The sequence below is a fragment of the Pongo pygmaeus genome, chromosome 1, assembly GCF_028885625.2.
Source record: "Pongo pygmaeus isolate AG05252 chromosome 1, NHGRI_mPonPyg2-v2.0_pri, whole genome shotgun sequence".
In the NCBI taxonomy this organism is placed as follows: Eukaryota; Metazoa; Chordata; class Mammalia; order Primates; family Hominidae; genus Pongo; species Pongo pygmaeus.
In genome coordinates this window covers 111,768,432-111,781,682 of record NC_072373.2, presented here as the reverse complement: position 1 = coordinate 111,781,682, position 13,251 = coordinate 111,768,432, and the positions used below count along the sequence as shown (strand labels likewise).

The following is a 13,251-nucleotide window of genomic DNA, read 5'->3' as shown; positions in this document are numbered from 1 at the left end:
AAGCAATTTAAGAGCATTTAACTTCTTGTTTAGCCTTCAGAGCAATGCTACAAGTAGCAAGTGGTATCCTCATTTTACAGATGAGATAGCAAACCCAGAGAGATTAAGTTGTCCAAGGTAATACAACTACTAAGGGAAGAAAAATAAATCTTGTTGTTTACTTTTATTTGAGAATTAGGTAAATTACAAATTACCTCTCCTTGACTCACATTAACCTTTTGCCTTTCTAGGGAACTGATTCTGTGCTAGAATTGTTTTGTATCCTTTCCAAAGAGGAAATTCAGAAAAAAATGGATAAGAAGATGAAGAAAGCTAGAAAGAAAGCGAAGTATGTTTTCTTAATACTTATATTAATAATGAAGTATCCTGGGTAGGCCCCATGTTACTGAAAAAAAACTGGCTTCTTTCATATTTACTCTCTTATCAATTACCGTTAAAAGCTAAAGAAGAACTTGTGAGGTATCGATAACCCAAATTTGTCAAGTCTCAGAGAGACAGAAAATCATCTGATTTGGCAAATCTTTTGAGACCTATTCTGGTTTATTTAACATGGTTAGATTGTTAAGTGCAGGTTAATGAGTTTTCTAAAAAGTCCTGAAATTAGAAAAATAACCAGAGACATTTCAGTGGAATAGTTGGAATTACAAAGACCTTGTTACAAGAAATTTTATGGGCTATTGCATTCAGAACCCATTTCTTAAGGGTACCTATTAAGTGAAATAATACTTTATGACATTGTAGTGTACAAAGCATTTCCACTTATACTACGTTCTTTAATTATCATGGTAATCCTGTGTGGTTGAGTGACTTTTCCAGAATCACACAGTTTGTTGGTTGAGGGGCCAGATTTTGAAGTTAAGTAAGAGCAAAGCTGCTTCTAGAAAAATAAGATCATGGTATACTTTTCTTCTTCCCTCTAGATTACATTCTTGCAAAGGAGAGGAGGAAGATCCTGAGGTTAATGTTGAAATGAGTCTGCAAGATGAAATCCAGAGGGTGACTAATATCAAAACTTCTGCCAAAATCAAGTGAGTAAAAATAAATTATCTGAAGTTATAGAAATAGTAAGCTACCAAGTATTATTGGCTTTTTCATGCTATTTGTAAGCTGTCTGTATGAATTATATATTTGAAGATGGTGGTCATGAGACATCTGTGTCACACTCTGCTCCTGTTGTCCTAATCATGGGCCCACTTTTTGTCTCGTATTTGGATTATTATAGTACCCTTTTAGCTAGTCATTTACTGTCTTTTCCTGGGCTAATTTAAGAAAAAGAAAAGTGTGTCCCACGTTCAGAAAGGATATAAGGTCACTTGTAAAGAATACATACACAAAACCAAAGTATGTATCAGAACCAGGATCTGAGCCTAGTTTTTTTTTTTTTTTTTTTTTTTTTTAAATACTTAAAAGCTTCCTCAGCTGCTACTCAATACTCGGAGCACTCTTTTTTTTTTTTTTTTTTTTTTTTAATTTTTTTGAGATGGAGTCTTGCTCTGTTGCCCAGGCTGGAGTGCAGTGGCATGATCTCGGCTCAGTGCAACCTCCGTCTCTCAGGTTCAAGCAATTCTCCTGCCTCACCCTCCGAAGTAGCTGGGATTACAGGCTTGTGCCACCACACTCAGCTAATTTTTGTATTTTTAATGGAGATGGGGTTTCGCCATGTTGGCCAGGCTGGTCTCAAACTCCTGACCTCAAGTGATCCACCCACCTTGGCCTCCCAAAGTGCTGGGATTACAGGCGTGAGCCACTGCACCCAGCCTCAGGGCACTCTTATTTGAAAAATTGTTTATAGTTATTCAAACTTTCTATAGATAGACGACATTGTAAAGCCTTTTCCTGGTAAAAGTAAACCTTGTGAGCTAAGATGGTAGCTAGAACATTTATGATTATTTTCTTATGCAGATCCTTTGACTTGATTCATTCACCTCAAGGAGAGTTAAAGGCTGTCTTCCTGCTGCAGAACAACCTGGTGGAATTGTATTCACTGAATCCATCCTTGCCTACTCCTCAGCCTGTCAGGACAAGCAGAATCACTATTGGGGGTCATCGCAGTGATGTGCGGACTTTGTCATTCAGCTCAGACAATATTGCTGTTCTTTCAGCTGCAGCTGATTCCATTAAAATATGGAACAGGTTCGTGAAATGATGTTTTATATAGCTGTAGTTAGTAGTATTTCTTTACTTTTAATTTTTTTTGGTACTCTTAAGGGTTAGTTATTAACTTCTTAAGGCTCTAAATACAATTATCTTTAGTGCATTTGGGCCATTAGCCTGTGGAGCTTAGAGAAGAAAAAGTTGCCTTTTAAAATGTGGTGCAAAAAAAAAAAAAGTCAAGCTTATTCCATGTTTAGAGCTTGTAACTGTACTTGGCTAGAGAAAAACACACAACCATACTACCTACTCTTTAAACTTAATAAAAAGCAGGCTGTTATTGCTGCCCAGTAATTGTACCCTAATTTCTCACCCTTCTTTTACTTTCCTAGATGACTGTTTTATACCTTGCTTCTGTCGTCAAATCAAATACCTCCAAAACCTTGAAGCTAATGATCATATCTCCCACCTTAAAGGAAATAATAACCCTCTCTCACCCCTGCATTGCTCTCCAGTTACTACCCCATTCTCTGATTCGTTTTCTCCATTCTGTCTTCATCTGTCTCCCATCAAGCTTTTGTCCCCACTGTTTCACCAAAACAGTCATTGTCATCAGTGATCTTGTTTCCACATCTATTGAGCTAAAAGCTTTATTTTATGCTCTGTCCTTGAATTGATAACTTTCTGTCTTTGACACACTCTTTGACTTTCATTATTTCCCTTTCCCTTGCTGTCTGTTTATTCTCAGTCCTCGCTCCATCTTTCTTATCTTTATGATGTCTAAGTGTTCGAATGCTTTAGGGCAGAGTCTTTGGACCTTTTGTGTATCTAAACTCACTTTATGTAATCTCCTGTCATGTAGCTTTCTCTGTGTGATGACACATAAATTTATATCCAGCTTTAACCTCCTCCCTAAACATCAAATTCATATATACAAATACTTTGTGTCACCACTTGGATGTCTAATTAAGCATTTCAAACTTTTATGTGTCCCAAACCAAACTTACGATGTTCATGTCTCCAAAAATCTTCCCACCTGCTATTCCTTCAGACTTCCCTATCTTAATAAATGATTACTTGCTACCAGTTGTTGTAGTCTAAACCTTGTAGCCATTCTTGATTTTCTTTTATTTATTTATTTATTTTGAGACCGAGGCTTGCTCTGTCACCCAGGCTGGAGTGCATTGATGTGATCTTGCCTCACTGTAACCTCCACCTCCTGGGTTCAGGTGGTTTTCCTGTATCAGCCTCCCGAGTAGCTGGGATTACAGGCGTGTGCCACCACGCCTGGCTAATTTTTGTATTTTTAGTAGAGACAGAGTTTTACCATGTTGGCCTCAAACTCCTGACCTCAAGTGATCCACCCATCTCGGTCTCCCAAAGTGCTGGGATTACAGGCATGAGCCACCGCACCCAGCCCATTGTTGATTTTCATATCCCATATTCATCCAATCTGTTAGCAAATCCTATCAGCTCTACCTTCAAAACTGATCCCAAATCCAGCCTCATCTTACCACCTGCACTGCCACTACCCCATTCAAACCACTGTCATCTCTCATCTGGGTTATTGTAATAGCCCCCTGACTGGTGTCCCTGCTTTCTTGCTTGCCCCTCTATAGTCTGTTCTCAACACAGTAGCCAGTGTAATATTTTTATAGTGGAAGTTAGATCACTTCCAATAGTTCCATCTCACTCTACCTGCCTTACACTTAACCTTATCTCTTACTACTCTCCTTTTCTGCTCCACTAGAGCCACACTGGCCTTCTTGCTATTCCTTCAACAGAACAAGAATGTGCCTTTCTTATGGCTGTTGTGCTCCCTGTTCTTTCTGCCTGAATCCATCTTCCCCATTTATCCATAAGCTTTTTCCGTGTCTTATCAGATGACAGTCCTATCATTCTTACCCTACTCCTTGCACTCTTCATCCTCTTCCCCCAGCATTATGTTTCTCTATAGTGCCTATCATCTGATATACCAAATATTTACATATTTATTATTCCCAAAGAATGTTAACCTTTATGAGATTAGGAACCTCTGCTGTTTCATCCACTGTTGTATCTCCAGCACCTAGAACAGTACCTGGTAATGTAGTGAGCATGCAGTAAATGTTTGTTAAGTGGACATTTGATATATATTTGATTAATGAATGAATGTTTGTGGTCCTATAAAAAATGTAGGGATATGTAATGATGTACTAATTTGACTTGTAATCCTTCAGACTCACTCACTTCTTGGTAATGGCAGATTGGGCTCCATGGAGCCCAGCAGACACTTTTCTACTCTGCTTTTGTGTGATTTCCGTTCCTTAGGATTTGGAGGCCTTATAAAGTAAACAAAGTTTGGTGCTTTTTAGTATTTTCTCCCATGACTATAATTGCGTGTGAGTCAAGGGTTTTTAAGACTTTTATCTTCTTTTATGTTGATCTGTCTGAGTAAGTGCATTGAAACCTACACACTGACCTCTAAAGTGGGGATGCAGATTCTCTTAACATGAGTTCTTTATTTTTTCTTTCTCATAGGTCTACACTGCAGTGTATTCGCACAATGACCTGTGAATATGCACTTTGCTCATTCTTTGTACCTGGTGATAGACAGGTGGTCATAGGAACAAAGGTAAATGGAGACTTTTTCTGGGGTATCTGGATCTTTTCTACTCAAAATTCATAAAGTTAAGAAATCTGGTTCTTCTTTTTAGCATATTGGAAATGTACTGGAGCTAAGTAATCTTGGAGGATGTTAGTTTATTACATATTTTGTTTACTGAAGTTTTACTTTATTTTTTAAAAATTATGAAGAAGAAAATTAAAATCACGACCCTGAGATAACCACCATTAACATTTTGGTGATCATCCTTTCATGTGTTTTTTTATGAGCGCATATGTAAGTGTGTTTTAATTAATGATAAAATATATTAAGGGTAATAATTAAATATATTAAGTACCTAATATCATGCTTGGCAGACAGAAGCATTCAGTAAAGACAAACTGATCAAGTCCTCATTCCTAGGTGCTAGTCAGATTGGGAGACAACCATGTGGAAATAAGCAGACATGGATTTGGATTTGGTTTCTGCCCTTTAGAAATGGGTAATTTGGGCCAGGCGCGGTGGCTCACACCTGTAATCCCAGCACTTTGAGAGGCCGAGGCAGGCGGATCACGAGGTCAGGAGATCGAGACCATCCTGGCTAACACGGTGAAACCCTGTCTCTACTAAAAATACAAAAAATTAGCCCGGTGTGGTGGCGGGCGCCTGTAGTCCCAGCTACTCGGGAGGCTGAGGCAGGAGAATGGCGTGAACCCGGGAGGCGGAGCTTGCAGTGAGCCAAGATCGTACCACTGCACTCCAGCCTGGGTGACAGAGCAAGACTCCATCTCAAAAAAAAAAAAAAAAAAAAAATGAGTAATTTGGAGCAAGTCACATAACTGGTCATAGTGTGTTTCTTTATATTATGGGATGACGACACTTGCTTTTTTACAGCAGCTTTCGTACCAGATGGACTGGTACCAGCCTCTGGCACTTACTAGCTATGTGACCTTAACCCTGTTAGCCTTGGTCTCGTGGAAAATGATGTTACTGACCCATCTCACAGAGATGAAGTATGCAAAACTCTTAGCAGAGAAACTAGCCTGCAGCAAATAACTAGTAGATAATAGCGCTGGTAGCAGACATAGCAGTAGTGATTGTACCAGTAGTGAGAATAAAATGGAACAAGGTCTATGGAGTGTTTTGACAAGTGCTTTGCAAGTATTTGTCATTATTATTCCCATAAAACAAAGCCATATGTACATGAGTTTTATTACAAAACGTATGGATCACAATAGATATTTCTTGCTCAACAAAAAAATATAGGCTGGAGAGATTTTAGGAACAATGCCAGGAAACAGTATTCATATCTCAAAACTTTCCTTCCTTTTTCACTCATTCTTTCAACAAATGTCCATCTCTGATTTGCTGTTGGGAAAGTAGTTTTTTAATTGCTTAAGACTACCCATGTGACTAAAATGCAATCGTCGGCTTACTGGCTGTGCTAGGCAGTTAATGTACATTATCTCATTTAATCCTGACAACATCTTTGAAACATTGGTGATATAAATTTCATTTTACAGATGAAAAACTAGGTTCATGGGGATGAATTTACCAATGGGCACAAAGCAGACCTGGTACTCAAGTCTTCTAGCTTATGCTGTCTGTACCACCTTGTGCAGAAGCTCATCGTAAAGCAGGCTTTGCCTCTGTGTGTGTTATATGCTGACACCATGACTATGGTATATACAGACCTCTAAATAGGAATTTTAGAGTGATTGCTTTCTATGCCATTATGATTTTTTTTAAATTCACTGCCTTCCTTAGTGTTGTTATCCCATTTCTTATTGTCAATGTATTGCAGAGGAGGAAACCAAAAGCAGATGGAAAAGAGTTGGTTAAGCCAATAACTATAGAGGATCATCCACTTAAAGGATTGGCTAAACTTTAAAGGCTTTTAGGTTTGCATTTGCTATTTTGTTTATTCTGATTTGCCTATGGTCATGATATTTTCCTTTTGAAGTTGTGTAACCAATGAAAGTAATGCATCCAGTACTGCATGGTGGTATTATTCCATACTTGTACACTATGGCAGCCCTGCCAAGGTTAACTCAGCACATCAGTAGGGGATTTAATAGTATTTAATCTGATAGGAAATACAGAACATGGAATGTGGGATCCATTTCCTAAGCAATGAATCACATTTTTGCAGCTTGGTTATGAAGTCTTTTCTAAATTGTGCAGGCATGAATCATGGAGGTTGTAGGTATGTTCATTGGAGCTGTGCTCATTTTGTGTCTTCCCAGACAGGGAAGCTGCAGCTTTATGACTTGGCTTCAGGGAATCTGCTGGAGACAATAGACGCACATGATGGAGCTTTATGGTCCATGTCCCTCTCTCCAGATCAGGTAACTAAATCAGATTTTAAAGCCCTGGACTTCAGCCCTGTGGCTACCCTGATTTCTCTCAGGGTTTCTTTAAAGAAAGCCTGAGGTTTTTTTTTTTTTGGTCTAATCTTTAGTGTTCGTATATGATGCCTTCTTATAAATGAGTATATGATGCCTTCTTATAAATGACCACCTGTCATTATGAAATTAAATCTTGTTTGGCTACTTTTGCTTATCAGCAACGTGACATCAAATTGCTTACCCTCATGATTTTTTTGCCAGTATTTTGTAATGCTTCTTAAGGGGGAATATTCTCTTGGGCAACACGATGCAGAGAACTGAGTAGACTTTGCTGGTCCCCTTTTTTCCCCAAACAAACATCTATGACTGTATAAGCTTAGTAGTTTTAGCAAGTATGTCAGCCCTTACAAGTCAATAAATATGTGCTCACCTTCAGAGCAGTTCCTGGCAAAAGTATGCTTATTCTAGTAATGGTGCTGTTGCTTAGAAAATCTTGAAATTTTTTTTTTGACAACACCTTAAGAAATTTTGGCCCATTTGTTTAAATATTCTCAATGGTAGACAATTTTCATCCATTGAAAGTAGGTCTTAGTTTTGGAAAAAATCTCTGAAGTTTAGAGTGTTTAATACCACTTGGGGTCCAAACAAAACAGCTGTGAGTCTAAAATAGTAATAAATCTTGCATTTGTAGAGTGTTCTATCTTTTCCATAAACTGTGTGGTCTTTTTTTCAGCAAAACTAGGGATTACAGAAAGGTTGTTTCCTGTGTTATAAATCTATGAGGTGGCAGGACAGACACTTGAGATCCAGTGTTCTATGTACTTTACACTAACACTACCATGTAATGAGACTAATTTTCTTGATAATGGAAAACAGCTTCAAAAATATTTTAAGCAGGGACATTGCAGGACTAAATTTATATCCTTCTGAGGTGAATCCTTTAAACAAATCTAGATTATCCATTCTATGTATATTTTTCAAACTAGTTTACTGAGAGTTTTTGTTTCTTCTTGATGCTAGATAATAGTATAACTAGAACTTTTCATTAGTTATTATTTCTGCCTATGTTAGTCGATCGTAGAAATTTTCACATAAGGTTTGTGGCAGCAGACCCAAAAGAGCAGTGAAAGGGGCTAGGGAGAACCACATTTTTCTTAATTTTTATCCCATGACATTAAATAAAAATACTTTCTTAGACTTTTAAAATGTATCTTCATAGCAAAGTTTTTATGCTAAAATAGTTTTTAATTGAAATTTCATTTGATTTTCAGCGTGGCTTTGTGACAGGTGGTGCAGATAAATCTGTCAAATTCTGGGATTTTGAGTTAGTGAAAGATGAAAATAGTACCCAAAAGAGGTGAGTAGACATTTTTTGTGTCCATTTTTTGGAGTGAAAATGGGGAGCTATTGAATGGCCTTTTGACATATCGTTTGTTGTGCTCTAAAGAGTTAGGATTTGTCTGAATTTGTATACTCATTTATTTTTTTCTTGATGTTTTTTGTGGTGCTAGACTTTCTGTGAAGCAAACCCGAACTTTGCAACTAGATGAAGATGTTCTGTGTGTCAGTTACTCTCCCAATCAAAAGCTATTGGCTGTGTCTTTGCTGGACTGTACTGTGAAAATTTTCTGTGTTGATACTTTAAAGGTATAGTGGTTATGCCTGGGGATATTTTCCCTTTCTGACTGACCGACCTTAAGAATTTGGGTTGAGGCTATAAAGAAGTGGCCTTGACTGTGCCCAGCAATAGTACATTTCTAAAAACGTGTGTGTGAATCAAAGCAATATAAGTATACTAGGGAAGCTAGCATTTTAAAATAATTCTATGGTTCATGAATTTTGTTCAAAGCAAGTTATATTTATATGTGCGAAAAATCTTGTGGACAGAAAATTTTGTCATACTAAGTAGTTATAAGAGCATTGCTAGGTGTCCTGGGCAGTGATTTCACACTTGGCTATATATTAGGATCATCTAGGTTGCTTTTAAAAATATAGATTACTGAGCCCTATACCCAGAGAGTTGATAGGACCAGGTTGGGCCTGGGAGTTTTTTTGTGAAACAAATGCCCTGGAATCTTTTCAGTGAAGAGATCCAGAGATCTGACTGAGGCAGTAAGCTTCTGGGGGACTCCTTGCCTCCACTATACTGCAGTATTCTTGGCAAGCACATGGAGGGTCTGTGTAGTGGACACAGGTACTCCTGCCAAGCTGTCTTTTGTGGGTTGTCTTTGAAAATACAGATATAAAGCAATTTAAAAATGTGTTTAAAGTTATATTTTAGACCTACGTGTAATAAATTACACCCATATTTTATAGACAGACATTAATTATGTTTTTTTAATGTTTAGTTTTTTCTGTCACTGTATGGACACAAACTGCCTGTTATATGCATGGACATCTCTTATGTAAGTAGTTTAAATAGTGTCTCAGTAATATGTTGTCTTTTCTACAGCAGATACTTTCTTAATTCTGGCTTGATGTCTTCATTTTAGATTATTTGTTTTTATCATCATTCTGTTACATATCTTTCTCCAAAAACAGTCTCAAATTAATGTATATTGTATCTTATATATATTACTTTAATGTTTTCAGAATAATTTTGCAAATATTATCTCAGTCAATCCTTATAAATATTATCTCTATCCCTCTTGTAGCTCTCCCAAATAGTACTTTATTGTTTAAAATACTATAATTGGTAGAGTACACTAAAATATGGAAGACTTTAAAAAGGCATTCCTTTTTGTTCTGAAGGATAATGCTGCTGAGGAGCTCGGATTTATATTTAGATAGTTACGGTATTTTACACTATGTAGACTTTTGGTCTCTTGACCAAAATCATTTATTTCCCAATATCTAGTTTTGATTAGGAGTGGCAATGTATATTAAAAACAATGTCTATTCTGCAGAGCGAGACTCCGTCTCAAAAAAAAAAAAAAAAGTCTATTCTGTGTGAAAGGAATTGACCTCATAGCTGTCTGTGACAGTGCACACTAACAAAGTTAAGTTACAATGTTAAATGTATTTATTTATTTATTTATTTATTTTTATGTTGACAACCATTTGGACCAGGCATTGAAATAGGAGAGATAAGAGAAATAGTGATAGGGAATGTGGGCTACATAAACATCCTAGTAGAGTCTTTCTCAGCTTCTCTTCTGTTTCGCTCTCCCACTTTCTTTCCAAATCCCATGCCAGAGATGAGAAAATCTTTTTCCTATCTAAGTAAATAGATAACCCTACATCAAGGCACAGCACTGCCCTGTGACAGTACGAAAGTATTTAAGCCACAGAGTTCATGCTTTTACTTAACAAGCTTTTTAAGTTCCTCTGTAGGTAAGAGCAAAGAATTCAGTGTTTTTAGTAGAGATGAAATCAGTTTTTTGGCTTCATTTTAATGTGTTTGAAAGAAATGGGTTAAATATTCTGGTTAGCTTTTTATTCATATACAGAATTCAAAAATCAAGGTAATGTTTTACTTTTATTTCTCATAGGATGGAGCACTCATAGCAACTGGCTCCGCTGACAGGAATGTGAAAATCTGGGGTTTGGACTTTGGGGACTGCCACAAGTCTCTCTTTGCACATGATGACAGGTATGTATAGTCTTTTCAAATGCCTCCCTTTGAGTCACCTGTAAGTATCACTTTCCTTGAGCATCTGTGTCTATTTTTCAGTGTTCTCAGGTAGTGATACAAGTTCTAAAATATAGTCAGACACCCTAGAACTAGCTAGTCAAAAGCTATTTATGTGTGTAAAACTCTTTTTACTAACCTGGAATTTGATGACACTTTAATATTTCTGTCACTTTTCAGTGTGATGTACCTACAGTTTGTACCCAAGTCTCACCTCTTCTTCACTGCCGGAAAAGATCATAAGATTAAACAGTGGGATGCAGACAAATTTGAACACATACAGACTCTGGAGGTAACCACATGCCTTCTTTGCTTGCTTGGTACTTAAGAAATACTTCTAAGAATATTTACATTACCCACTAAGTAGTGGTCTATGAATGAGGTATTCTTTATTTTTTTTTCTCCTCCAGGGGCATCACCAGGAAATATGGTGTTTGGCTGTAAGCCCTAGTGGAGACTATGTTGTATCATCGTCCCATGACAAATCTCTGAGACTTTGGGAGAGAACAAGGGAGCCTCTTATTCTTGAGGAAGAAAGGGAGATGGTAAGAACTTTAGGCTTGGTTACAAATATGCCAGTAGGTATCTGACAGGCTGTCCTAGTTGAAGTTTTCTGTCTAGTGCAGTTACACCTGATTCATTGCAAGTCCAAGAACCTTCAGGAGATCTGTTCAAGACCATTGTCACCCATTTCAGAAGCTAGACAGAAATAAAGATGCCATTAGGGGATTATGTTGTCAAAGAAGCAGCTTCTCGCTTCCTCATTTCTTTTCATATAGAGACCATGTTTTTTTCTCTCAAATTAATGTATATCTATCTCATGGCAGGAAAGAGAAGCAGAATATGAGGAGAGTGTGGCCAAAGAAGACCAACCAGCAGTAAGTAAATTTTGGGGACCTTGAGATTATGCCCCATATATAGTTATCTTATTGAAATTGACTATAATGTCCAGAATTTCTAATAGAATTAAAATTGAGGCCAGAAGTTGAAGGTATCACCAGCTGATAAAGAATCTGTGTAATTCTTTCACTTCAACTGTATATCCTAATTTTGTGGTTCAAGTGATTCACCAAATTTGCTATTGAATAATTATTCTGGCAATTGAGGCTTTAGGGAATTATTTTATTCACTGTAGCGCGAAAATAAAAATTAGAAAATTTGGATATTCTCTTTTTAAACATTTGCAGGATATTCTTACAATAATACATATGCTAAGTTCTGTTACTGGTAGCTGACAACACTTAGTATTTTCATAAAATAATAATAGCTGTTTTTTATGGATGTAAGATTAATTTATCAGCTCTTTAACTCCACTCAACAGTGTTGTTTAAGGATTTCTTTGTTTCTGGCAGGTTCCAGGAGAGACTCAAGGTGACAGTTACTTTACTGGAAAGAAAACTATTGAAACAGTGAAAGCAGTAAGTTGATATAGAATGTGGTATCTCGTTTTTTAATAAGATCTCAACTTTTTAGTAAAAGTTTTATTCTGTATCAACCAGAAAGCCATTTTTTTGGCAAAAAGTTGATGAGATTTAAAGATGGGGATTATAACCTGTTTTCTTCCTTGTAACCAAAGATGGGAGTAGTCCTGAATCTCTTTGATGAATATGTACTCCTTTCAGGTGTTCCTGGGACCTGCCCTATTCAGAATGTCTAGGTATCATCCCACCTGAGTCCATGACACTTAGTCTCCTCCCTGTACATTAAAAAATAAGAAAACCAAAAATGTCTTTAAATGCTTTTTGGCACTCTATTGGCACGTCTTTATTAAATGGATTGAAGCTATTTCATTTGGCAAATTTCTAGTCAGTTCTTCCAGTTTCAGTGTCCTGGGATGATGGAGTGTGTTGTGATGATTTCTTTCCTTTCTCATCCTCTGTAGGCTGAGAGGATTATGGAAGCTATTGAGTTGTACCGAGAAGAAACTGCAAAAATGAAGGAACACAAAGCCATTTGTAAAGCTGCAGGGAAAGAGGTAATAAGAGAGTACAGTAAGTTACAGTATCAATAAAAGGAATTCCCAAGGAGAAAAACCATTGTTTTGGGATTTATTAACTAAGAGCAGATATGCAATAAATGGAGTAGAATCTTTCCAACTCACTATATTAGAAGAAATTGAGGAACTGTGGGAAGAAGGGAACTTGGTCTTAATGAAAGCGAAGGAAAGGAAATTACAGATTGAGGTGATTATTGTCTTGAGTAGAAACCCACATTCTACTTTGGTTTGGGAGGCAGGGTAACCATTTCAGATTTCTAGATAAAATACATTGTCCAAACTCATTCATGAGTACTATAGAAACTAACAGGCTTGATAATTCTTTTACACTCTGTCAGTTTTTTAGGGTCTCTTTTTTCCCTTTTCAAAATTATAAAATACAGTTACCACTCTGTCTATAACAAATGCTACCTAAGTCTCAGTTTTTTTAATGACTTGATTTAATAATTTCTTCATAGGTTCCACTTCCCAGCAACCCCATCCTAATGGCTTATGGCAGTATCTCAGTGAGTAAAATGTCTAACGGTTTCCCCTTGGTTATTAAAAGGTTACTTACAAGGACAAGAAAGGAAGTAGAGGCATTATGATTTGGGGATGGATT

General features: G+C 37.0%; 1 protein-coding gene across 3 annotated transcripts in view; it reads left to right on the top strand.

The window, feature by feature from the left end:
• The window catches only part of WDR3 (WD repeat domain 3), a 30,799-nt gene that overhangs the window by 11,865 nt on the left and 5,683 nt on the right, over positions 1–13,251 (top strand). For all 3 annotated transcript variants that reach the window (XM_054466991.2, XM_054466970.2, XM_054466980.2), the window contains exons 9-23: positions 231–328; positions 921–1,028; positions 1,903–2,133; positions 4,612–4,705; positions 6,922–7,023; positions 8,295–8,380; positions 8,535–8,670; positions 9,372–9,428; positions 10,515–10,615; positions 10,835–10,946; positions 11,065–11,199; positions 11,482–11,532; positions 12,007–12,072; positions 12,537–12,629; positions 13,109–13,156. In XM_054466991.2, coding sequence (XP_054322966.1) covers positions 231–328; positions 921–1,028; positions 1,903–2,133; positions 4,612–4,705; positions 6,922–7,023; positions 8,295–8,380; positions 8,535–8,670; positions 9,372–9,428; positions 10,515–10,615; positions 10,835–10,946; positions 11,065–11,199; positions 11,482–11,532; positions 12,007–12,072; positions 12,537–12,629; positions 13,109–13,156 — 1,518 coding nt within the window. The remainder of the gene's footprint in view (positions 1–230; positions 329–920; positions 1,029–1,902; positions 2,134–4,611; positions 4,706–6,921; positions 7,024–8,294; positions 8,381–8,534; positions 8,671–9,371; positions 9,429–10,514; positions 10,616–10,834; positions 10,947–11,064; positions 11,200–11,481; positions 11,533–12,006; positions 12,073–12,536; positions 12,630–13,108; positions 13,157–13,251) is intronic.